This window comes from Pan troglodytes, chromosome 9, assembly GCF_028858775.2.
Source record: "Pan troglodytes isolate AG18354 chromosome 9, NHGRI_mPanTro3-v2.0_pri, whole genome shotgun sequence".
NCBI lineage: Eukaryota > Metazoa > Chordata > Mammalia > Primates > Hominidae > Pan > Pan troglodytes.
In genome coordinates, this window is record NC_072407.2 from 67,962,064 (window position 1) to 67,987,433 (window position 25,370).

The 25,370-nt window shown below is 58.6% G+C and overlaps 2 protein-coding genes across 7 annotated transcripts; one reads left to right on the forward strand and one right to left on the reverse strand.

Annotated features, from left to right (window-relative positions):
- Positions 1-392: 392 nt before the first annotated feature.
- SIPA1 (signal-induced proliferation-associated 1) lies at positions 393-13,269 on the forward strand. Of its 5 annotated transcripts, XM_063783093.1 has the most exons (17): positions 393-497; positions 3,144-3,913; positions 4,571-4,698; positions 4,784-4,960; positions 7,287-7,461; positions 8,186-8,289; positions 8,551-8,708; positions 8,786-8,993; positions 9,300-9,395; positions 9,714-9,988; positions 11,602-11,820; positions 11,901-12,012; positions 12,097-12,205; positions 12,290-12,391; positions 12,478-12,532; positions 12,741-12,819; positions 12,909-13,269. In XM_063783093.1, exons 2-17 carry the CDS (start codon positions 3,235-3,237, stop codon positions 13,053-13,055), a joined length of 2,823 nt encoding a protein of 940 aa, XP_063639163.1. In that variant the 5' UTR covers positions 393-497; positions 3,144-3,234; the 3' UTR covers positions 13,056-13,269. The 5 variants fall into 5 exon arrangements, with proteins under 5 accessions (XP_063639163.1, XP_016776744.2, XP_054517372.2 ...); XM_016921255.4 differs by having other exon boundaries at positions 8,786-9,395; XM_016921256.4 differs by having other exon boundaries at positions 418-2,334; positions 8,786-9,395.
- Positions 13,270-15,959: 2,690 nt separating this feature from the next.
- RELA (RELA proto-oncogene, NF-kB subunit) lies at positions 15,960-25,358 on the reverse strand. Of its 2 annotated transcripts, NM_001246630.1 has the most exon segments (11): positions 15,960-17,356; positions 18,044-18,118; positions 18,211-18,291; positions 20,659-20,871; positions 21,090-21,194; positions 22,038-22,169; positions 22,496-22,587; positions 24,060-24,208; positions 24,310-24,461; positions 24,552-24,578; positions 25,201-25,290. In NM_001246630.1, coding segments are annotated over 11 exon segments (1,656 nt in total). In that variant the 5' UTR covers positions 25,208-25,290; the 3' UTR covers positions 15,960-16,733.
- Between the last annotated feature and the right edge of the window lie 12 nt (positions 25,359-25,370).

Here is a 25,370-nt window from a genome sequence, read left to right on the forward strand (position 1 = left end):
GCTCCTACATTTATCAGGCTTGTTCTTGGCCAAAGCCTTTCTCTGGACCTCAGCTGCTCCAGGGCGTAAAGAGATGACACCTATCTAAGGTGTTTTTAGAATAAATGAGAGCGCGCTAGTGGAATGGTTGCCCAGGGCCCAGTGCTTAGCAAGTGCTCCATAAAATAGTGGCAGACTCTTGAGCACCTGCTGGCCGGGAGCTGGACGCTAGGTGGCCTCCGCTAGCCCTCCCGGTTGGTCTGGAAGGCAGGCACAAGTTTCTCAGGAGAGGAAATGGCCTTAGAATGAGCACTGCTCGGTGCTGACCTCCGCCAGGCCTGGAATCCCCGCTGCTGCGCTTCCCGCCGCAGACAGCTCCCGGCCGGCCCCGCCTCCCGGCATGGCCCCGCCCCCCAGCATGGCCCCGCCCCCAGGCGGAGCCGGCGCCGGGAGCGGTAGCGGGAGAGCGGCAGCGGGACCCCAGCGCGGGCGGCGGCGGCTGGGCGGGAGCCCCAGAGGTACTGGCGGGAGCAGGGGACGGGAGGCACTACTGTCGGGCCCGACAGGGGAGAGGTGGCCTAGCCGTGGGCCCGGGTGATGTGTATGGGAGTGGGGTCCTCGCCACGTTCGCCGCCAGCACCCTCCCAACTTCCCTCCGGGCTCCAGCTCAGTCCCGAGTCAATATGTCCAGCCCCCTGTCTCTGACCAGCCATTCCTACTCTCTCTGTGTGACGGCTTAGCCTGGCCAGCCAGCCGGTGAGTGGAAGCGGCGGCTCCTGACTCCTGGTGGCGGCACTGTGACCCCTTCCCCCTCAACACTGCAAGTGTGTGCGGGGCTCCCCCTTATTCTGAGGCTCCTCTTCTTCTTAGGCGGCCTCCACCCCAGTCCCTGGCCTGGCCTGGGAGGAAACATCTGTCGCGCCCCCTGGCAGCCGAAATGGGGTCATGACCTCCAGATGTGCTGGGAAGTGGCCAGCTCCTCCTCCTGGGGCAGCCAGGCCTTCCGGATCTGTGGGGGCGGGGCCGGCCCTTTCCCCCCACCCCTAGTGACACAGGCCTGGAGGAATGTCCTGGCCTCAGTGGACCCTGTGTGAAGCTTCAGGGTGGGGGGCAGAGCCCGAGAACACCCCTCAAGGCAGCGCCAGAGCCTGGCACTGGGCCACAGCAAGAGGCAGCGCACAGACTGGGTGCACACATGCACAGATCTCACTTCCAAGCGTGCAGAGCTCAGCCCACACGGAGCGGGGCTTGCACAGACCCCCTCCCTCATGCCCTCCTACTCCTTCACACACTATAGCCCAGGCCCGAGCGCTGAATGTGCCCAGAGCTTGGCTCATGGAGCCAGGGGCTACACCCGTCACACACACACATAGCTAGCGACACTCACCTCACTCTTCTCAGTCTCTCAGCAGCCTTGGGAGGGGACAGAAATAATTAAACCCAATTTTTTTCTTTGTTTTTTTTGAGACAGTCTCACTCTGTCCCGCAGGCTGGAGTTCAGTGGCGCAATCTCGGCTCACTGCAACCTCTGCCTCCCAGGTTTAAGCGATTCTCCTGCCTCAGCCTCCTGAGTAGCTGGGACTACAGGCGCGCACCACCACACCCGGCTAATTTTTATATTTTTAGTAGAGACAGGGTTTCACCATGTTAGCTAGGCTGGTCTTGAACTCCTGACCTCAGGTGATCCCCCCGCCTTGGCCTCCCAAAGTGGGGATTACAGGCCTCAGCCACCGCACCCGGCCAGTTAACCCCATTTTAGAGATGAGAAAACAGAGGCTCAAGGTCAGCATGGGAGTTTATTCAGGAGAAATCAAGGTAGAAGCACCTGGGCTGGGGAGCCGACTCTTGCTTGGTTCTGGAGGCCCCAGACGAAGGGTGTGTGGAGCCCCTCCTCCACCCCCCTCCGGCCCAGCCCCGCATGATGTTGCTGGATGCTGCATGAAGACCCACCATTAGATGCCTGTACCCCCAGTGGAGGTTCCCCAGCTCCCTGTCCTCACTGCCTACTCCATCCAGGGCTTGCCTGGGCGTGGCTTCCCTCAAGTTCTCACACCACCATTTGCACCTGCCTCTGGCGTCACGTTTCCGCACTTAGCAGGTCCCTGGGGCTTTGGGTGTCTCAATCTTGCATCCTGTGAGACCTTGAACCTCAACCCAACACCCACCCCCCAAAACCTACGCACACAGACAGCAGTGGGCAGGTGCAGCCCTGCTTAGGGCCTGGAGATGGGCAGACCCAGGCTCACATCCTAGCTCTGACACGGAATTGCTTCAGGCAAGAGCATCTCCTCTGGACCTCATCTGACCATCTGTCACATGGGGTTCAGACCTCCCTGTCTGCATCAGTGAGATCAGGTAGGCAGAGGTCCCTATGGGTCCCTGTCATTGTGACTCCTCTTGCCCCCAAGCCTGGGCACAGTAGCCTGCAAGAAGGTGAGTTGGCCTGTCCTTCAAGGCAGGGTGACTGGGGTCCCATGACAGCTGCTGTGACCCCAGCACCTTCCTCAGGATGTGGGGGCCTGGCAGAGGGCTGGGCCCACAGTTGGGGCTACTTCCTGTGCTGAAGGAAGTCCTCTTGCCATTCCTGCTGCCCTGCCGCTGCCCCCCTGGGAACCCATGTGTCCTTGTGGTATTGAGGCCTTGAGGTCCAGGGCACTGAGATCAGACCTCTCTGGGTGATCAGCTCTCCAGGGACCCTGAAGGAAGTGGGAGGGGCAGGGAGGAAGGTCTCTGGGGACAGGACGTCCTCCCTTTGTTAAGTGGGCAGGACCCAGACACCAGTGGCCCCTGGGTTTCCCGTCCCAGCCAATACAAGTCATCTGTGCAGTTGGGCTAGGTCCTGGTGGGACCCTTACTCTGGGCCCAGGCCAAAGCTAAGGTGTGTGGGTGGCGACTGGGGGACCCTGGCAGTCCCAGGGCTGCCCAGGCTCCAGGACCCTCAGGACCAAGACCCAACAGCCCAGCCTCTAGCCCTGCCCAGCTAAGCTGGGGAGGGGGCTGGAAACTTTAGCCCTAGGCAGACAAGGAAGTGGCCTGGAAAGCGGAAGCAGCTTTGATGGTCTCGGAGGGGGCCGGAAGCCAACACGGGTGGTGGAGGACCAGGCTGGGGGCCTGGGTTCCTGTTTTCTGCCCAGGCCCCTCTGAGCAGCCCCCTCCTCCTTCAGGGCAGGAACTGCTGCCACAACCTCAGGCTGGGCACCAAACACCCGTGCCCGCCAATGCGGCCCAGCCCCCGGAGAGTCAGGCCCACAGAGCATGCCCATGTGGGCCGGCGGTGTGGGGAGCCCTCGGCGGGGCATGGCCCCTGCGTCCACAGATGACCTCTTTGCCCGCAAGCTGCGCCAGCCAGCAAGGCCCCCGCTGACACTGCACACCTTCGAGCCGAGGCCAGTCCGGGGCCCGCTCCTGCGCAGCGGCAGCGATGCAGGCGAGGCCAGGCCCCCCACGCCAGCCAGCCCCCGTGCCCGTGCCCACAGCCACGAAGAGGCCAGCCGACCTGCAGCCACTTCCACCCGGCTCTTCACTGACCCGCTGGCACTGCTGGGGCTGCCAGCAGAGGAACCAGAGCCTGCCTTCCCACCAGTGCTTGAGCCTCGATGGTTTGCCCACTATGACGTGCAAAGCCTGCTCTTTGATTGGGCTCCGAGGTCTCAGGGGATGGGGAGCCACTCAGAGGCCAGCTCTGGGACCCTGGCTTCAGCCGAGGACCAGGCTGCCAGCTCGGACCTGCTGCATGGGGCACCTGGCTTTGTGTGTGAGCTTGGGGGTGAGGGTGAGCTAGGCCTGGGTGGACCAGCATCCCCACCTGTGCCCCCTGCACTGCCCAACGCGGCCGTGTCCATCCTGGAGGAGCCACAGAACCGAACCTCGGCCTACAGCCTGGAGCATGCAGACCTGGGTGCTGGCTACTACCGCAAATACTTCTATGGCAAAGGTGAGGAAAGGCAGTTCCAGGGAGTGGAGGAGGGGGGCTGAAGAAGAGGTCCCTGTCACCTGCAGTGCACACAGTAGGGCTCATGAACTGTCCATTTCCTGTAAAGTCCCTGGCCCTGGGAGGGCTCAAGAGCTGAGCTGGGGTCCTCCTGAACCTACTTTCAACCACCTTCTTAAGGCTAATCCCTGGCTCCTCACCCCGAGCCAGGGCTGGTCCCTCTGCCTCCGTATTGGTTCATCCTCCATCTGGTTCAACCTGCCAGGCTGGGGAGAGATTCCCTATGGGCTTTTCTGTGGGGTGAAAACTCAGGCCTCAAATCCCTGCATCCGTGAACCTTGTTCGCACCAGCACTGCGGAGAGAGGGCTCCAGGACATAGAAGGGAGAATGAGGGCGTGGTGGGTGGAGCCAAGGCAGGATTTAGGCCTGGGAGCTGGCCGCGTGGGTCTAGGTCTGGGTCTGGGTCCACCTCTGGGTCAGGGTTGAGATCAAGATATTGAGCTCGGGGCTACAGAGGGGCGGGACTTAGTCTAGGGTCAACACTTTGTGGTGAGATGAAGCCTAGGGCGGGGCTTAGTGATGCGCGTGGTCGAGCGGGGGCGGGGCTGCCAGAGGGCGGGACCCCTGGCAGAATCGTTTTCTTCGGCGCGGTCCCCCAGAACATCAGAACTTCTTCGGGATGGACGAGTCGCTGGGCCCGGTGGCAGTGAGCCTGCGGCGGGAGGAGAAGGAGGGCAGCGGAGGGGGCACCCTGCACAGCTACCGCGTCATCGTGCGGACCACGCAGGTGGGCCGGGATCGCGGGATCAGGACGTGGGTTGCCTCCCCGACACCTTGTATGCATCCTGAGTGCCCTTACACCCCTTCCTCAGCTCCGGACACTCCGTGGCACCATCTCGGAGGACGCGCTGCCGCCGGGGCCCCCACGGGGTCTGTCCCCAAGGAAACTTCTGGAGCACGTGGCGCCGCAGCTGAGCCCCAGCTGCCTGCGCCTGGGCTCAGCTTCACCCAAGGTACCACGGACGCTGCTCACACTGGATGAGCAAGTGGTGAGTGGCGGGCCGCGGAGCCCCCAGCCATACAGCTGGCCCCAGTCTGAACCCAGCCTGCCCAGCTCCCAAACCCCTAGCCTTGACCCTGATCCTGGGCTGGGTGGTGACCCCAGAAGAGCTGGCTTTTCAGAGACAGGGCATCAGAGGTCATCTGGAGCCTTTCGTCTCAAAGTGAGCTCTGTAGACCAGCAGTATCCACATCATGTAGAAATGCAGATTCTGGGGCCCCACCCCAGACCATCTGAATCAGAGTTTGCACTTTATTTATTTATTTATTTATTCATTTATTTATTTATTTATTTTGAGATGGAGTCTCGCTCTGTCACCCAGGCTGGAGTGCAATGGTGCAATCTCAGCTCACTGCAACCTCTGCCTTCCGGGTTCAAGAGATTCTCCTGCCTCAGCCTCCTGAGTAGCTGGGATTACAGGTGCATGCCACCACACCCAGCTAATTTTTGTATTTGTAGTAGAGATGGGGTTTTACCATGTTGGCCACGCTGGTTTTGAACTCCTGACCTTGTGATCTGCCCACCTCGGCCTCCCAAAGTGCTGGGATTACAGGCATGAGCCACTGCCCTTGGCCCAGAGTCTGCATTTTAAAAAGATATTTGCAGCCCTAGATGCCCTGGTCTGACTCACCCCACTGGTCCTGCAGTTCCCGCATCATTCCTGGCCAATTTCCCCCACAGCCCCTGCTGGGTTTCCTCTAACATGTGGTGCTCACAGCTTCCTGGAGCGGCTCCTTCCATCCCCCACTCCATGCTGAAAGCTGCCCATTAGCTGAGTCTTCTCCTCTGTATCATTCAACCCATCAGTCATTCAACAAACATTTCTTAGACCTTTTTGGTGCCAGGCCTCAGACTGGATGCTGGGGACAGGTCTAGACCAGGTGCTTTGCTTGAGTAGCTCACAGCTGGGTGGGAGAAAGAGACCCACAGAGAACTGCTGAAACACAGGAGCAGTACTGGAACACTGAAAGGGAATGTTGAGGGCTCCCTGGGCCACGACGGTAGTGATGAGAGCCCTTCCTTGGCCAGGGTTTTCCAGCATGGAGAACACAAAAGGGCTCAGGCCCGGATAAGCAGGTGTTTTCTGGTCAGAAGGAATAACTTGTGCAAAGGCTTGGAGAATGAGAGCATGGCACATTAGGCAGTCAGTTCAGCGTGGCTGGGGTTGGGATTGTGGGGAGGGGCGGGGGAGAAGCTTGCATTTGTTCCCGTGGACACTGGGGAGCCATGGAGGGATACGGTGCAGATCTGAGAGGGGCAGCTCTCTGGCTGCAGCATGGGGACTAGACTGTACGGGGCGGGGATGCCAGGCTGAAGGCTATTGCAGTTGCCCAGGCTAGACACAGTGGCAGCGATAGTGGAGGTGAAGAGGAGGTGACTGTCCAGGAAGGACTGGGTAGTCATGTGGCTGACTGGAAGGGGTGAAGTGCTAGGATTTCCCAGCTTCTTGGCCCCCAGGAGTGGTGCTTTAAGGAGGAGGAGCAGGATGGGGGAGTCACAGCAAGGTGAGACATTAGGCAGCCGGAGAAAAAGGCCCGGGGTTTGGTAGGCCGGTCTGAATGGGAGGCGGAGATGAGGGTGTCATCCTTGCTGCAGCCAGGGAGGGGGAGGAGCATGGGTGGAGAAGAGGCCCAGGCAGAAGAGGGCGGGGTTCCTGGGGCCCTAGGCAAGGTGAGTTTCCAGCTATCCCCAGTGCCACCTATGGCTGAGAGGGTACCAGGATGAGGCCACATCTGGGGGCCATATGGGGAGTGGGGGGTGCAGGGGGTTGGGAGGAATGAAATCGAAGTGGGGACTGTAAGTGCAGACAAGTTTAGTTGTAGAAAAGGGAGGTGACCGCTGGAGGGGAGCCTGTGCTGTTTGGAGGAGTTCAGAGCACCTTGAGCTGGGCATGGTTATCCAGTTATCCGCAGAGGGAAGAGCCGGGAAGAGGGCACAGAAATGGGAGCATGGGGGGCAGAGGTGGTGCCTGGCCTGCAGGGGCTGGGGTGGGGGTGCCTTGGATTCAGGGGTGCAGAGGACAGTCCAGCCTTGAGATAAGGAGGATGATAATGTGTATGTTTATTGGAAGGGTCCTTTCTGTGAATCACCTTCTCTACTGCCACATGGGAACCAGCCTCCTCCCATCCCTTCCTACCTGTGCCCTCCCAAGCACGAGGAGCACAACAGACTGTACTCACCTGACAGGCAAGGGCACAAGTGGCTCAGAGAGGGCTGGTGCTCAGCCCCAGGCCAGCGTCCCATCCATTCCCTAAGAGCTGGTGGGGTGGGGCTGCAGAGGACTGAGACCTATGCCTTCTGTCTCCCACCCACAGCTGAGCTTCCAACGCAAGGTGGGCATCCTGTACTGCCGGGCGGGCCAGGGCTCGGAGGAGGAGATGTACAACAACCAGGAGGCGGGACCGGCCTTCATGCAGTTTCTCACCTTGCTGGGCGATGTGGTGCGGCTCAAAGGCTTTGAGAGTTACCGGGCCCAGCTAGACACCAAAAGTGAGGCCCAGGGGCAGGAGGGGTGGGAGCAGATCTGTGCTGAAGGGGTGAGCACAAATTGCCTTGTCACTCCTTTGTCCGTACAATCCTGGGGCTGGGGACTGGAGAGTTCTTTGGGTGAGCTAAGGATCTGAGTCAGGGCTATGAGGGCCAAGCTATGGGCTGAAAAGAGGGTCTGGGACTGTCCCTCAAGGCCCAAGTACCCTACTGCCTGAGCTGGGGCTAAAGTGGTTTGGGGGCACTACCCCTCCACCAAACACATTCCAGCAGCTCAGCCTCGTGGAAGAGAGGTGCCCCTACCTCCCTGGTGGAAGGGGCCCCAGGACCCCTGGGAGGTGTTGTACTGAGCACCCCCTGCCTGCTTTTCACTTTCCCAGCATGCCACACATGCTTGGGCCTGGAGTGACACCTGTCCTCCTAGGACACCTGACCCTGCCCTCCCTCTGAGACCACTTCTCATTTCTGTCTTCATTCTATTTCAACTCTCCCATCCTGACCCCCCTTCACTCTGGCATGGGGCTGGAGCCTGTGGAGGGAGAGGAGGAGGGGCACCCAGGGCTGAGGCCCTTGAATCTCGCTGGCTGGGCATTGGCTGGTGGCATGACTGGTTGTCCACCTGCTGTTTGGGGCACAGAGGCTCCTGTGTACAGGCAGGAATGGCAAGTTCAAGCCACTTAGATTCCCCTTGTTTTCTCCTTCTGTGTCCCTAACTCCCTGGCCACAGCGGATTCCACAGGCACGCACTCCCTCTACACCACGTACCAGGACCACGAGATCATGTTCCACGTGTCCACGATGCTGCCTTACACCCCTAATAACCAGCAGCAGGTGTGAGGGGGACCAACGTGGGGGTGGGGCTTCCGGGAACCATGGAGGGCCCTGCATGGTCCATGACGTTTGAGCTTTGGCCGGAGCTCTGTTGGCCCCAACAGCCCGCCCCTCTGGTGGCCCCTTCCCAAAGACAAACACCCTAGGTCTTCACCAGGGGCAGTGGGGGAGCCATTGGTGCCTTGGCTTTCTCCTGCCTGAATGAGGAGGGGTTTGGGGCACAGAAGGCCTCATCACGAGCCCCTACTATCCAACCCCTAGCTCCTCCGGAAGCGCCACATTGGCAACGACATTGTGACCATCGTGTTCCAGGAGCCTGGCAGCAAGCCCTTCTGCCCCACCACCATCCGCTCGCACTTCCAGCACGTGTTCCTAGTGGTGCGGGCACACACACCCTGCACGCCACACACCACCTACAGGTGGGCACCGGAGTGGTCCCAGGTCTCCCGTGGGCATGGAGTCCTGCCGCCCCTCACTAACGCCTCCCTCCCCGCAGGGTGGCCGTGAGCCGCACCCAGGACACCCCTGCCTTCGGGCCAGCTCTGCCTGCTGGCGGAGGCCCCTTCGCAGCCAACGCCGACTTCCGGGCCTTCCTGCTGGCCAAAGCGCTGAATGGTGAGCAGGCGGCCGGCCACGCGCGCCAGTTCCACGCCATGGCCACGCGCACCCGCCAGCAGTACCTGCAAGACCTGGCCACCAACGAGGTGACCACTACGTCGCTGGACTCGGCTTCACGCTTCGGCCTGCCCTCCCTGGGTGGGAGGCGCCGGGCGGCCCCTCGGGGCCCAGGCGCCGAGCTGCAGGCAGCGGGCTCACTGGTGTGGGGAGTGCGCGCGGCGCCCGGGGCGCGGGTCGCCGCCGGGGCTCAGGCGAGCGGCCCCGAAGGCATCGAGGTGCCCTGCCTGCTGGGCATCTCGGCCGAGGCTCTGGTGCTGGTGGCGCCGCGCGACGGCCGCGTAGTGTTCAATTGCGCCTGTCGCGACGTGCTGGCCTGGACATTCTCCGAGCAGCAGCTGGACCTGTACCACGGCCGCGGGGAGGCGATCACGCTGCGCTTCGACGGGTCCCCCGGCCAAGCCGTGGGCGAGGTGGTGGCGCGCCTGCAGGTGAGCCGGAGTGGTAAACTGGGGCCCCTGCGCGCGGCGGGGCGGAGCCTGCTTTGGACCCCTCCCTCCCGCCGCCTTTGTCCCCTACTCCTGCGGAAGGGAAAGTCGAGGAGGGCAGAGCCAGCCCCGGGGCTTGGCAAGGCCGGAACTGGTGCCCTCGGGTAAGCGACTTCTGGTCTTCATCCCTCGGGCGGTGGCACACGCGGCCCTCGGGGACTGTGGAAAGTTCCGTGTGGCCTGGGACGCAGTCCAGGGGGCGGGCGCTGGGGCGGCCCCACCTCCCGGCAGCCCCGCCCACTCGTCCCGCCCCGTCCGCAGCTGGTGAGCCGTGGCTGCGAGACCCGCGAGCTGGCGCTGCCCCGCGACGGTCAAGGCCGTCTGGGCTTCGAGGTGGACGCCGAGGGCTTCGTCACGCACGTGGAGCGCTTCACATTCGCCGAGACGGCGGGGCTGCGGCCCGGGGCGCGCCTCCTGCGCGTGTGCGGCCAGACGCTGCCCAGCCTCCGGCCCGAGGCCGCTGCCCAGCTGCTGCGCTCGGCGCCCAAGGTCTGCGTCACCGTCCTGCCCCCCGACGAGAGCGGCCGGCCCCGCAGGTCAGGGTGCCGGGGACGCGGGGAGGTGGGAGGGCCGGCAGTTGGCCACCGCGCAGCCTGCGCCTCCCGGGTCGCCATCAGCAGTTTCAGGAACCCAGTGTGGATACCTTTCCTTCTGGAAAGAATCTCCCGTCTCTTAGCCCGTCTGAGCCTGTCTCTTCCTGTCTCTGTCTCTCTCTCTTTCTCTGTCCTTCCTTCCTCTCTCTCTCCTTTTTTTTTTTTTTTTTTTGAGACGAAGTTTCGCTCTTGTTGCCCGGGCTGGAGTGCAATGGCGTGATTTCGGCTTACTGCAACATCCGCCTCCCAGGTTCAAGCAGTTCTCCTGCCTCAGCCTCCCTTGTAGCTGGGATTACAGGCATGCACCACCACGGCCGGCTAATTTTTTCTATTTTTAGTAGAGATGGGGTTTCACCATGTTGGCCAGGCTGGTCTCGAACTCCGGACCTCAGGTGATCCACCTGCCTCGTCCTCCCAAAGTTCTGGGATTACAGGTGCGAGTCACCGCGCCCTGAACCTCTATCTTCATATGTAGAATGGGACCAGTTAAGCGCGTTGCTCCCACTGCTTAAAAGATCAAATAGCAGCCCCCACTATCTTTTTTTTTAAGTATTGGCACCCGCCCACCCAACACACACACTACACGCTATTGATAACTTCCTGTGCTAAAGCCAGGGGTAGGCAAACATTTTCTGTAAATGGCCAAATAATAAATATTTTAGGCTTTCTGGACCATCTGGTCTCTGCCGCAGCTACTCTGTCGTAGGTAAATGAATAAATAAATGTGCCTGTGTCTCGCTAAAACTTTATAGACACTGAAATTTGGATTTTACATGATTTTAACTTATCATGAAATATTCTTTTGATTTTTCCACTAGTTAAAAATGTAAAATCCGGACCGGGCGCGGTGGCTCATGCTTGTAATCCCAGCACTTTGGGAGGCTGAGGCGGGTGGCTCACCTGAGGTCAGGAGTTCGAGACCAGCCTGGCCAACATGCTGAAACCCGTCTCTAGTAAAAATACAAAAATTAGCCGGGTGTGATGGCAGGCACCTGTAATCCCAGCTACTTGGGAGGCTGAGGCAGGAAAATCACTTGAACTTGAACCCAGGAGGCGGAGGAGGTTGCCATGAGCTGTGATCGCGCCATTGCACTCCAGCCTGGGCAACAAGAGCAAAACTCCATCTCAAAAAAAAAAAAAAAAAAGTAAAATCCATGCTTAGCTCGCAGTACAGAAACTGGCACATCTGCTTTAGAAAAGAAAAGGAAAAGGCACAGGCTGGATTTGGCTACAGACAGTAGTTTTGGGATTTAAGCAATTTACACGTGTTATTTAAATCCTCACAGCACACTATGAGGTTCGTACTATTATCCCCATTTCACAGATGGAGAAATTGATGTTCAGAGTGATTTGCTTGGGATATACAGGGGCAGCAATGGAATTTGAACCATGGTCTGGAAAAATGGCCAGTAACCAGGCAGACATTTTTCACTGTTGTCAGGAAGCCGGGGAGCTCTCCTGCTCCTGGAAGTGAGCCTGGCGGGCTGGGGGTGGGGCTAGTGATGCAGGACGCTGGGGACTGGAGAAGTCCTGCCTGACCCTGTCCCACCCCACAGGAGTTTTTCGGAGCTGTACACGCTGTCGCTGCAGGAGCCTAGCCGGCGGGGGGCCCCAGATCCTGTGCAGGATGAGGTCCAGGGGGTGACCCTGCTGCCCACCACAAAGCAGCTGCTGCACCTGTGCCTGCAAGATGGTGGCAGTCCTCCAGGGCCTGGGGATCTGGCCGAGGAGAGGACTGAGTTCCTGCACAGCCAGAACTCGCTGTCACCACGCAGGTGCACACTCTTGGCCTTCCCTCTCCTCCAGGCCTCTGGGAAAGCGGCTTCCCTTTCTGAGCCACCCCTGCTCTCCCCAGCTCTCTGTCGGATGAGGCCCCAGTCCTGCCCAACACCACCCCGGACCTCCTCCTGGCCACCACAGCCAAGCCATCAGTACCCAGTGCTGACAGTGAGACACCCCTGACCCAGGTGAGCAGAAACCAGGCTCTGGAGCCCAACAGCACAGTGGTGACAGTGGGCATCACTGAATCTGTATCCACTTCTGTGGCACAGGACAGGCCAGGCAGTCCCAGTGGCTCTGAGGACAAGGGCAACCCGGCGCCGGAGCTGAGGGCCTCCTTTCTGCCACGTACCTTGTCTCTGCGGAACTCCATCAGCAGGAGTGAGTCTGAACCCAGGAGAGCAGGGGAGGGGTCGGGGGGTGCTCCTGGGCTTCCCTAGCTCAGCCTGCTCCTTGTGCCCACAGTCATGTCGGAGGCGGGCAGTGGGACCCTGGAGGACGAGTGGCAGGCCATCTCAGAGATTGCGTCCACTTGCAACACCATTCTGGAGTCGCTGTCCCGAGAGGGTGAGGCCACCAGGGTGCTGCGGTAAGCCTGGGCAGTGCTCTTGCCCCCTTTCTGACCTGCCCACCTGATCCCTTTGTCCCCACAGGACAGCCCATCCCAGAGAGTGGAGACCCTAAGGGAACTCCAAAATCTGATGCTGAGTAAGCTCCCCAACTCCCCACAGCCGCTTTACCTGCCCACATGACCCCCCCTTCGTGCCTGTCTGCTGGGGTGGAGCTCTGTCCTGGGCTCTGCTGCCACATATGCCTGGAAGACCAGCGGGGCCCCTCTCATTAGCTGGGGCTGGGAGTCAGCTGGTGCACTGCCCCCTGCGTTGGTCCTGCTGAGTCTTGACCCCCATGTCTTCAGGCCAGAGCCTGGGAACCTCTCAGAGAAGGTCTCTCACTTGGAGTCCATGCTCAGGAAGCTGCAGGAGGACCTGCAGAAGGTGAGGGGTGGGCTGAGCTTGGGGGGAGTCACAGGGCTGCCCCAGGAAAGGGGCTGGCGGCTCTGACTCCTGTCTCCCCGGCACCCCAGGAGAAGGCGGATAGGGCGGCCCTGGAGGAGGAGGTGCGGAGCCTGAGACACAACAACCGGCGGCTGCAGGCGGAGTCTGAGAGTGCAGCCACACGCCTGCTCCTGGCCTCCAAGCAGCTGGGCTCACCCACCGCCGACCTGGCCTGAGCCCCGACCTGGCCTGAGCCGTCTGGAACCACCTGGGCCCCTGAGGGCACTGTGGTCACACTGGGCCCTCCTCAGGAACTCTCCCTGTGCAGAGGCGTGTCTTAGCACTGCCCCCCTCCCTAGCCCCTTATTTGGTGGCGGAAGTGGCCTCCACCCCTTCCCTGTTTGTAAATATTCTGTGGAGAAAAGAGGACTTCAGGGAGTAAAAAAGCCACTGATGTCTGTGTCTGAACATGTGTCCGAGACAGGGCAGGGCAAGGGGTTTTGCCTCCAGAGGCCCCAGCCAAACTCCTCGGACCAGTCAGGACAGGCCCTGGGAACACTGGCTCAGAGATGGGCTGGCACTCACTGAGGGGTCCCTGAGGCCAGGCCACTGCTTGGCTTCTCTCCCATAACGTTTATTTGGTTCTGCAGGGAAGCAGGTGGCCACACCCCACAGCTACCCTGGCCATGCATCACAAGGCCCTGTGCCTCAGTGCAGGCCTCACTCTTCTCTCTGAAGCCACTGAGCCCCCAGGCCTTGTCCTCTCTCTACCCACCTGGCCACTTCTTGCAGGGCCCAATTCCAGAGGCGGTGGCATCTCCGCCTCAGTTGACTGGGGCTGTTTCTATGTCCTGGAGGAAACGGGCCCTTGACCCACTTCCCTCCTCACCAGCCTATGGTCCTCTCTGTTCCTCGCGAGGCCAGGCCTTTCCCCGAAGTGGCATCATCAAGTCCAAACTTGGGACTTTGTCTAAATCCTTTGGTTTCTGGACCTGAGGCCCAGATAGGGCAGACTTGCCCAGCATCTCATGCCTATTCCAGTCCCTTCCCTAGGCTGGCTGAAGCTCCATGGTGAGACCTAGGCCCTGGGTCTGTTAACTTAGGTGCTGGCAGGATGAGCTAGGCTCGGAGAAACAGAGCATCTGAGGATCAGGAAGGCTTCATGGAGGAGGTAATATGAGGGCTGAGTTTTGAAGGTTGGGTAGGAGTTCACCAGGCAGAGACGTCAGAGGTATCCTGGTAGGACCAGTCTGGCTGAGGCCTGCTGGACTAGAGCCAAGGCACACCCAGGAACCCAGCGTCAAAGAAGCCGGATCAGAAAGGGTTGTGAAGGTGCACTAGGGATCCTGGGTTAGCAGTTCCCAAGACTGCCACTTTTTCCTGGTTGTGGACTAGTGTGGAAGGCTGTGGTCACTGAGGGTGTGTCTGCAGAAAACTCGGATCTGGTCTTGTGGTTGATGTTTGAAGGGAGATTGATGGGGTGAGATCTGGATGTCAGAGCTCTTTGGCTGCAGGGAGGCGGCTGTAGCCGCAGTCCAGTGGGAGGTCTAGTGGTGACTTAAACTCAGTGATAGCGGTGACAGTGGGGAGAAGTGGGCAGATTTTCCAGGACCTCGTGGAAGGACTGGACGCAAGTTACTAAGGGAAGAGGCGGCATCTACGGTAGTGGCCAGGTTTCCGGCTGGAGCCCTTGGAAGGTGGCAGGGCCAGGGCTGACAAGGAAAAGGAGAGGCAGGCTGGGGATGGCTGAGGTCATTTGGAACAGGATGAGTTTGAGAGGCCCGAGGACGTCAGAGTGGAGATGTCCAGGGGCTGGTGCGCAGGGGAGAGAGATCTGGGTTGGATACGAGGACTTGGAGCTGCTGAGCCATGAGCATGATGGGGTCATTCACGAATGAGAGAAGAACCAGGAGAGGTCTTCGTGGGTCACGGGAGGTCGCGGGACCGAGAAAGCCAAGATGAGGGAGGCGCAGCCTGGGCTGCAGGGCCTTGGCTCCCTGGTTTCCCTCTGAGCCTCGGGTCGCGGACCTCCGGTCGGGGTCCCTGCGCAGCTCAGCCGTCGGCTTCCTCAGCGTTAGGAGCCTTCTCACCCCGCCCGCTTCCTCCCCGGCCCCGCCTCCCAGGCGCTCCCCGGCAGCTTCGCCTGGGTCCTGACCTAGCCACCGCGAGCCCGGGCTCCGCCCCTCGCGTGGGAGTTCCGCCGAGGCCCGCCCTCGCTCCAAGCCCCGCCCCTGGCCGCCCCCCCGGAGCCAGAGCCCCGGGGAAAACGCCACTTCCTCGACGGAGTTGGCCTGCCGTCTCGCCGGCGCCGCCCGTCGGAGCCTGCACCCAGGGCCTTTTCTGTTCCTAGGAGACTCGCTGAATTTTGGGACGCGTCCCGCTGACGATAACTCCTTTTCCCCTGCTATTGTCCTCCCGCGACGGTGCGAATCCCAAACGAAGACGCCATCGGCCTCGGCGGGGATTTTCCCCAGACGCTGGACCCGGCCTCCGGTTGCTGAGGGCTCCTTGTGCGCCTGCGCAGTCGAGAAGGGGGCCCACGCCGGCCAGCGCTTTTTGCTGCTGCGCTTGCGCTGGGGCAAAGCGGAAGTACGTCCAGCTGTAGCCCTTGTGGGCTGCCGCTGGGCCTTTGTTTTTGGCTTCCTGAGGCTGTGGATTGAAGATTTCACCGTTCCTCCCAGAACAGAGTATCAAAGCATCGGTGGGCCGGGTAGATCTTTACCTGGCACCACACATTCCCCAAGAGAAGCACACACTCCCTGGGCCACCCAAGGAATTTGGCCCCATCACATCTTTCGAACATCGTTTCTCTTACCTCTGACGCTGGCTAGTCCCTCTTTGAGATCCACTCTCAGCTGATCTAAGACCTGGAGCTAATGGGGCCTCTTGGAAGACTCCTGAAACTGCTCCATCCCCACAGCCAGCGGGCTCTACTAGGCTCTCAGTGTGCTAGGACTCTTGCCTTAGCTGCCCGTTTTCATCCACTGGACGGTAACTCGGGGTTTCCAAGGGCATTCTCAGACTGCAAGCTCTCAGAGGACAGTACACGCATTCACCCAGCTCTCTACCACCAATGTCTGGCCTGATGTGACTAGCAAAATGTGTGCTCAGTGTTTGCTGAAAAAAAGCGGATCTCTAGCCAGCTTGGCAACAGATTTATTAGTTCAGAGTAGAAAGAGCAAGAGTCCAAGTGCTTTGATTGTTCAGTAAAAACTATGCCTCCTGACTGGAGAGCTGCCAGCCTGCTCTCCCCCACTCTTAACAACTTACCCTACTATTAAGGCACTTGAGAAGAGGGAGAGCAGGGAAGTCCCAGACCAAACCCCTTCTGGATCCTGGAGAGCCAGTGCTGTTGCACTGGTTTCCTTCAGCCATGGTTGAGCAAGGAAAGAGCCGGCAGAGACCTCTGTAGGGCAGGAAGGCCAGCCCCTCAAACGCTGGTGTTAGGCACAGGGACAATGCCAGTGCCATACAGGGGCTGGTACCTGGGGCGTTATTTTGATTAAGCTGTAATGAATCCATGATGGAAGACACTTGATAAGGCTTTGTGGGCTCAAAGGCCTTACCTCCAGCCTGCTTCTGTCTCTAGGAGAGTACCAGAAGCTGGAGGATGGGGATGGGGGACCCCAGAGTTCCCTACAGAGAAGGGAGCTGACCATCAGGACAGGGGAAAAGTTTGAGTTTCCCCAGCTCCCCCCTTTCCAGAGAAGTTAATGCTTCTGCTTAAGCACCTCCAAAAAGAGAGAGAGATACAGATACTGACAATAAAAGAATAAAATATGCCTCCCCCCTCCAAGGAAGACATCCACAAAGTTGGGGGCAGTTGGAACACACCCCACCAGAATCCGTAAGTGCTTTTGGAGGGCTTCAATCCCCTGCAACCCAGTGCTCTGGGGAGGGCAGGCGTCACCCCCTTAGGAGCTGATCTGACTCAGCAGGGCTGAGAAGTCCATGTCCGCAATGGAGGAGAAGTCTTCATCTCCTGAAAGGAGGCCATTGGGGAGCCCCGGGGCCCCCAGTGGAGCAGGAGCTGGGTCGGGGGGCCTCTGGGCCCCTGTCACTAGGCGAGTTATAGCCTCAGGGTACTCCATCAGCATGGGCTCAGTTGTGTGGGGGGCCACAGGTATGCCCTGGTTCAGCAGCTGCTGAAACTCGGAGTTGTCGACGGATGCCAGGTCTGTGAACACAGCTGGGTCTGTGCTGTTGCCAAGCAAGGCCCCCAGGTCTTCATCATCAAACTGCAGCTGCAGCAGGGCCTCTGACAGCGTTCCTTCCCCAGCCTGGGTGGGCTTGGGGGCAGGTGGGGCCACAGCCTGAGGAGGGCCTGGGGCTAGGACTGGGACAGGGGCTGGGGCCTGGGCCAGAGCTGATACCATGGCTGGAGCAGGGGCAGGGGCTGGAGCCTGGGGCAGGACTTGGGGAGGGGCCGGGGCCAAGGCCGAGGCCTGGCTGATCTGCCCGGAAGGAAACACCATGGTGGGAAACTCATCATAGTTGATGGTGCTCAGGGATGACGTAAAGGGATAGGGCTGGGGTGCTGGAGGAGAGAGACAGAGAGGCAGGGGTCAGAGAAAGCCCTAGAGATCCACCCCGTCCTCTGTACCCCAGCCCCTCTTCATGGTGCTTAGGCTCAATCCCTCTCTAGGGAGTCACTGCCAACACCCTATCTCCTTCCTCTTACCCCATCTGACCCAGCCTGTAGGGTCCAGTTCTAGCCACACCTCCACCTTGGAGTCCTCCCTGACTACTCAAGCCCACGAAACTCTTCCAGCCTTTTAGAGGAAGGGACACTTGGAGAGATAAGCTGGACTCCTCAGTTTACAGCTGAAAAACTAAGTCCTGAGAGGCAATGAGCCCATGGAGCACCAAGTGAGCAGCGGCCTGAAGTGCAGAGCTTGTCAGTTTTTGAGCCTCACACTGGCACACACATCTTGCTAATTTAGAGGTGATTTTTGTTCCCCCAATTCAAGTGAGAGATGAGAGCAGAGATTCTGCATTTTTAACTTCTGATTCCCAAGATACCCAATATAGAATTTAAGTGGCACGGTGGTTCCCAGGCTTCAGTGTGCATTAGCATCCCAGGAAGTTGCTGGTTCCTGCGCCATCCTGTCAAAGCCTCTGATTCAGTAGGTCCGTAATGGGGCCCAAGAGTCTGCATCTCCACTGCTCCTCAGCTGAGCAGAGCTGAACCTGTCGTTCCAGTGGGACAAAAGGAAATCCTTACCTGGCTTGGGGACAGAAGCTGAGCTGCGGGAAGGCACAGCAATGCGTCGAGGTGGAGGCCGGGGGTCGGTGGGTCCTGTAGGGCAAGGGCTAGGTCAGTTCTCAGCCCCAGGGTGTCCCCTCCCTGCCCGCTGCCTTCCTCTCTGGCTTTCCCAGTCCCCATCTCACCGCTGAAAGGACTCTTCTTCATGATGCTCTTGAAGGTCTCATATGTCCTTTTACGTTTCTCCTCAATCCGGTGACGATCGTCTGGGAAAGTAAGGGGGAGAAGTGGGACTTGCTCTCCTCAGGTGGGCCCCCGACGCTCTCAAAGGTCCCTCAGGAGGAAGGCGAGGAGCCAGGCTTTCCCAAGACCCATTCTCCCAACCTTCTCTGCCAATGAGAAGGGATGTGTGACACTCAGCAGTTCTGAGAATCCCACAGCTTTTGGAGGCCTCTGTTGGCTGAATCTGCCCCTCTAAGACCACATGGTGAGGCCGAGTACAGGGGCCATGCTCTGGGCAAAGAGGAGCCCTGGGGGGCCCCAGCCTCCAGCTCACACCTTCCTGCACTGCTCACATGCTGGCTCATTGTCAGCCTCCACCCAGGCCTGGCGAGAATTTCTTGGCAGTCTGGGGCAGCTGAGGCACAACTGCCTTAAGACTTCAGCAGAGACTCTTATTCTTATCTCTAATGGTTTCATATTTTAGTCAGAGCTTTCAGAACTGTCTTTCTAATTACAGTGGTACTTCAGTAGCTCCAAAGCACTTCAATTCCATCAATTCAAAGACAACCTCATCATCCCTCAAAAACTAGGTTCTTTCTCCTGCATTCCCTGACCATCCATCTGCCATCTGCCCTGTCACCAAAGCTAGAAACCTTGGAATGATTATCTTCTTTTCTCTCACTCCCCACCAGTAACTTGACACATATTTATCAAGCACCGACTATGTGCCAGCCCCCCTTCTAGACACTGGGGATGTGGCCGTGAGTATGCACACAAGGTGTCTGCTCCCAAAAAGTTGGCATCCTAGTGAAAAAGTGAGAGGGACACAACCATATATACAAACCAGAAAATCTCTGCCAGGCGTGGTGGCTCACGCCTGTAATCCCAGCACTTTGGGAGGTCGAGGCGGGTGGATCACGAGGTCAGGAGATCGAGACCACCCTGGCCAACATGGTGAAAACCCCGTCTCTACTAAAAATACAAAAAATTAGCCGGATGTGGTGGCGGGCGCCTGTAGTCCCAGCTACTCGGGAGGCTGAGGCAGGGAGAATCACTTGAACCCGGGAGGTGGAGGTTGCAGTGAGCCGAGATTGCACCACTGCACTCCAGCCTGGGCGACAAGAGTGAGACTGTGTCTCAAACAAACAAACAAACAAACAAACAAAACCAAACCAGAAAATCTCAAGTGACGGTGGTCCAGGGACGATATGGTGATATAACAATACTGGAAGTGAGGTCAGGACAGTCTAAATGTAGAGGGAAGGACTAATTTAGAGGTCAGGGAAGGACTGGCATGAGCCACTTGCATTAAAACCTTGGGCATTCCAAGCAGAGGCAACAGCTAGACACAGGTCCTGAGGTGAGACTGAGCTTGGTCTATAAGACGCAAAACGGCTGCAGGGCTGAAGGGTAACTGAGGACAGTGGTGGAGATGTGATCTTGCTCTGCTATTCCTTCTGTAAGGTTTGTGCCGCATCTTCTCTTCCTGGACTACAGCAACATTTCCAGAATGGCCTCCCTGCTTTGAGTCTCTCTGTCTCTGATCTTCTACACGTGGCCTCCTGAGTCAACTTCCAAATCTGCTCCTGTCACCTCTCTGCTTAGAGGCCTTCAGCTTAACCAGGCCCTCCTATCTCTGAGCCTGCTCACTGCCCAACATCAGCTCAAACCACGAAGGTGGCCCTGAACAGGCCGTGCAGTTGCCAACACCCCTTCCCTTCCAGGTGCTGGGCCACCTGCCTGGAGAACACACTTCTGTGTCTTTCTCCAGCTTCAATGCCACCTTCTCCATGCAGCTGTCTCCAGCTCCCTGGAGGCCACCGTGCCCCCGTGCTTCTCTGCGCACACCTCCATTTCACATTTCATTCCGTGACTTAAGGATCTGTTTTGCACATTTGTCTTCCTCAAGTGACTGAGACTCTGAAGGGCAGGGAGCATGTCTTACTCATTTTTTGTATTCACAATACCTGGCACAGGCCCTGGTACCAAGTGGACACTCAAACCTCGACCAAAATGTGGCTGGGCTGTATGGTAGTGACAAGACAACCAGTGTGGCAAAAGGATCCTGAAGCCAGATGGCCTGGGTTCCAACGCTGACTCTGCTAGACTCTGCTACTTACTAGCCACGTGAACCCAGGCAAGTTGGACACTATCTCCTACTTCAAAAGGGTCATGAGATTAAAATCAGGTAATCCAGTGAAGTGCCTGGAATAGGGGCAGATGTGTAGTACTAGCTCAATGTCTGAGGTATCATTATTATTAAATGAGGCAAGAAATGGATTCCAGTTTCTTGGATCCCAAGCTCTGACTCCAGCTTCTGGCCCTCAACTACAGCCCCAGACATGCAGTCTTGGCCTCTCTCTCACGGCACAGAGCCCAGCTGCCCTGATGCTGCCACCCCAGCTGTGTACCTGTATCTGGCAGGTACTGGAATTCCATGGGCTCACTGAGCTCCCGGTCGGAAGGCCGCCGCAGCTGCATGGAGACACGCACAGGAGCCTGCAGGCTGGGGTCTGCGTAGGGAGGGGTCCGGAACACAATGGCCACTTGTCGGTGCACGTCAGCTTGCGAAAAGGAGCCTCGGGCCTCCCAGCCTGGTCCCGTGAAATACACCTCAATGTCCTCTGCAGGAGATGCGGTGGCAGTGTGGGTCAGTGTGTCTAACCCTCCATGGTCTCCCCCTCAACTTCTGATGCTTGTCTTCTGATACATCACCCTTCGGCCCACCTGAGGCCCCCGAGGCACAGGAGGAAGTATTCAAAGCCAGTTACCTGACACTCCACTTCTCTGCTCAGCTTCACCCCTTGCTCCCAAGAGCCCACCCCTGCCTCCTGATGTATACCTTTCTGCACCTTGTCACACAGTAGGAAGATCTCATCCCCACCGAGGCAGCTGCCAGAGTTTCGGTTCACTCGGCAGATCTTGAGCTCGGCAGTGTTGGGGGCACCTGAGGCAGTGAAAACAAGGGAGGATGACCTGAGCCACGAGAGGTCCCCAGGGTGGCCTGCAGGAGATGCAACTTCCCTGCCCAGCCCAGAGTCAAGGTTGCCCAGAGCTTGCCACCTACACCTTTGTAGCCAAAGTCAGACCTTCTTATTAGCTCCTCACCCCAACCGATTCAACAAGTATTTGCCTACTGTGCGCTCAACACTGATCTAAGCAAGAATACGACCACACACAAAACCCAAACCTCTCTGCTCTCCCGGAGCTTATAGTCCAGTGGGTGCCAATCTGATCACACTCTTTCTCCACCTGACCAAAGCGATCTTTAAGGCCAGTCCATACCCACCTTGGCAATGAGCCCTTCCCTCCTGACCCCCAGTTTATCCTGGTTTCCCATCCTTGGGGCTCCAGATTCGTTTTATTTCCATTCATCCTGCTGGTTACTTAATTAAAGACTGCAGCTGATCAGTCAGCCCAATTCATCTGTGGGCTTCCATCACTGAATCATCATTCTCGAACACTATCTTGTTCCTGGGAGTTCATTTCCTAGAGTCATTATCGCAGTTGTGGGCACACCACCTTCTCATCACACAATACTGAAAATGCCCATCTCCCATCAGACTCTCTGCTAGACTTCCTGCCAGGCCAGAGCTACACCTCAAGGACAGCTCTGGGTCTTCTTTGCCCTCTCTCCCCAGCCAACAAAGAGCTGGGCAGAGAAGAGGAGACAAATACGCAAGATGATTGAATGAAGCCAGAGCGCCTCTTGCAGGCCACACTCACCCCAACCCCCTTCCTCCTATTCAGGCCCACCCTCTCCCCTTCCTGCGTCTCCCTCGCTACTCACGATTGTCAAAGATGGGATGAGAAAGGACAGGCGGCAGGCGGAGGGGCCTGCCTGATGGTTCCCGCACTGTCACCTGGAAGCAGAGCCGCACAGCATTCAGGTCGTAGTCCCCACGCTGCTCTTCTATAGGAACTGCCAAGAAAACAGGCGATCAGGAGAGCAGGGGAAGTGGGGATATAGGTGCTATCAGTGGGGGCAGGGAGCTCTGCGCTGGGAGGGCCGCTGGTGCGTGTGTGAAACACAAGTCCTAGAGGAGGCAGAACCCAGCACTGACTCCACTGTGGCCTGAATGTCATGTCCCCTCCTGGGACTCAGTTTCCCAATGGTAAAGTGGGAGAGTACTGAATGGGCACCAAGATTCCAGCTTTACTGTGTCTTGGCCAGTGAGGGAGATGCAGGAAAGGCGGGCTGGGGAGGGTGACAGAGGGTGCGGGTGTGGCAGGCAGGTTTGCCCTCACCTTGGAAGGGGTTGTTGTTGGTCTGGATGCGCTGACTGATAGCCTGCTCCAGGTCCCGCTTCTTCACACACTGGATTCCCAGGTTCTGGAAACTGAGCACCCCCAGTCGTCTGTCCCACTGTCTCTCACAGAGCCCGGACCTTCCTGCCTTGCCCAGCCTGCTCCTTCCTACTCTGCCCACCCCTAGATCATCGCTCCATGCCTAACCCTCTCCAGTGGCTTCCTACTGTGCTGCAACGAACCCTGTCCCTTCACTCAGCTGACAAGCACCTCCGTGCCCCTGCCCCTGCCAGCCTCCCTGTGGGCTCCCTGCTTACAGCCACCGGGGCTCCTTTTCCACTCTCTAAACACAGGACACTCATTCCCACCTCAAGGCCTTTGCACTTGTTTGGTCGGCTTGGAATGTTCTTTTCCTACTTCTCTCCTCCTTCTCACCATTCAAGTCTTAGCTGAGGGAGGCCTTCCCTGACCTCCCAATCTAAAGTCATCACACACCAGCTCCCCTAACTCCCCCACCCCAGGTTATCCTTCTATCCTATGACCTCGTTTTATTTTCAGGACTGAAACTGTTACTCTGACAGCACCTTGTTTATTTATCTGTGTATTTATTTATTTTTAAGAGACACAGTATCGGGCCGGGTGCGGTGGCTCAAGCCTGTAATCCCAGCACTTTGGGAGGCCAAGACAGGCAGATCACAAGGTCAGGAGATTGAGACCATCCTGGCTAACACGGTGAAACCCTGTCTCTACTAAAAAATACAAAAAATTAGCCAGACGTGGTGGCAGGCACCTGTAGTCCCAGCTACTCGGGAAGCTGAGGCAGGAGAATGGCATGAACCCGGAAGGTGGAGGTTGCAGTGAGCTGAGATCGCGCCACTGCACTCCAGTCTGGGGACAGAGCAAGACTCTTGTCTTAAAAAAAAAAAAAAAAAAAAAAAGACAAGGTGTCGCCCTGCCACCCAAGTGCAGTGGTGCAATCATAGCTTGCCGCAGCAGTCACCTCCTGGGCTCAGGCGATCCTCCCACCTCAGCCTCCCTGGGACTATAGGCGCATGCCACCATACCCAGCTAATTTCTTATTTTTTGTAGACATGGGGTCTCACTATGTTGCCTTGGCTAGTCTTGAATTCCTAGGCTCAAGAGATCTTCCTGCCTTGGCCTCCCGAAGTGCTAGGATTATAAGCATGAGCCACTATGCCCGGCCTGTATATTTTTTTACAGCCTGTCTCTGTCAACTGCAATGCCAACTCCAGGGGAGAGTGCTGGTTCAATGGTTTTCTTCCTCAAACAAGAGACGTGACTCTGAGGGACTTGTCCTTCCAGCTACAGGGGTCAGGAATTCAGAAGTGATTAGGGACCCATCCGTATCCCCTGGAACTCATCTGCTAGAGTAAACGTACAAATAGATAATTTCAAGACAAAGGCAGTTTACTTGCAGAGCTGAGTCAGGGCAAGGAGTGAGGAATTCTGCCCTGTATCCAGAAAGGAGTAACACTGTAGCGGCTACTTCATAGCCCACCTCCTGTCCCCTCATGCTGGGCCTCCTAGCCTGCAGGGACCTCACCTGTGGATGCAGCGGTCCGGGCAGAGCTCAGCCTCATAGAAGCCATCCCGGCAGTCCTTTCCTACAAGCTCGTGGGGGTGAGGCCGGTGAGGAGGGTCCTTGGTGACCAGGGAGATGCGCACTGTCCCTGGTCCTGTGTAGCCATTGATCTGTCCAAAGTACAGAGGCCCAGACATCCAAACCTGACTCCCAAACACAGAGGGCTGGGGTTCCACAGTCCCTTCCCCGCACACCCTGGCGCAGTGCTGACCTTGATGGTGGGGTGGGTCTTGGTGGTATCTGTGCTCCTCTCGCCTGGGATGCTGCCCGCGGAGCGCCCCTCGCACTTGTAGCGGAAGCGCATGCCCCGCTGCTTGGGCTGCTCAATGATCTCCACATAGGGGCCAGAGGCCTGGGCTGGCTCTGCCAGGGGACACCGCAGCCCCATTAGGCGGCTGCCCCCACTGCCCTACCCCAGGGAGCACCTCCCCGACCGCCGCGGGGGCCACTTACCTGCCGGGAAGATGAGGGGGAACAGTTCTGAAAGGGGAGGGAGATCAGGGTCAGCACACACCCAATGCCCATTCTCACAAGGGGGAATCTGCTCTCCACGGAGAGGAGAAGCCAGGCTCCCTCCCAGGGGAACTGAGTCAGGACCTGCTCCCTAGAACCTGCGGTGAAACTAAGGGGTGGAGGAAAGGAACCAGAAACACCTGCTTCTTGAGGGAAAACGGGGTAAGGAATCCTTCTTCTCCCGAGGGAAGCTGAATCAGGGCCTGTTGTACTTTCTTAAGGAAAACTGAGGGGGAGGGCACGCCCCACCTCCCTCCAGAGAGGAAACTGAATCAGATGCGTTCTCCCCTAATAGGGAAACGAAGCCAGAGCTGCCCCCATGGACGGTGTGGAGGGAAACTGAGTCAAGGTTCCCTCTGCTCCCCCACCCAGGGAGGATGCTGAGTCAAGGGCCACCCCCTCCACCCAGAGGGGAAACTGAGTCAGACCCCTCCCCGCCTGCCCCGCCCCGCGCCACCATCCGGCAGGCCGACCGCTCCCTGCGCAGCGCCCGTCGGCGCAGGAAGGGGCGGAAAGCGGCGCGGGGGCTCCCGCCACAGCCGCGGCGGCCCCGGCGATGCCACCCCGCGGGGTCAGAGGGCGACCTCACCGTCCATGGCCGGGGTCCCGGGGGCGGGGCCGGGGTCGCAGCTGGGCCCGCGGCGTGCACTACAGACGAGCCATTCGCCAGAGGCGGAAATGCGCCGCGCGCGCCCGCCGTCGCGTCACTGCCCGGAATCCGGCCGCGCCTGCGCGCTGCCCCGCCGCCGCCCGGCGCAG

Coding starts and splice junctions, on each gene's coding strand:
- SIPA1 (XM_016921255.4), top strand. CDS start 3,235: ATGCCCATGTGGGCCGGCGGTGTGGGGAGCCCTCGGCGGGGCATGGCC. Junction 12,013..12,096: donor GTGAGACACCCCTGACCCAG/GTGAGCAGAAAC, acceptor TCTGTGGCACAG/GACAGGCCAGGCAGTCCCAG. Junction 12,206..12,289: donor GCGGAACTCCATCAGCAGGA/GTGAGTCTGAAC, acceptor TTGTGCCCACAG/TCATGTCGGAGGCGGGCAGT.
- RELA (XM_016919863.4), bottom strand. Junction 18,292..20,658: donor CCAGTACCTGCCAGATACAG/GTACACAGCTGG, acceptor TTACTTTCCCAG/ACGATCGTCACCGGATTGAG. Junction 18,119..18,210: donor GAAGAAGAGTCCTTTCAGCG/GTGAGATGGGGA, acceptor CTTGCCCTACAG/GACCCACCGACCCCCGGCCT.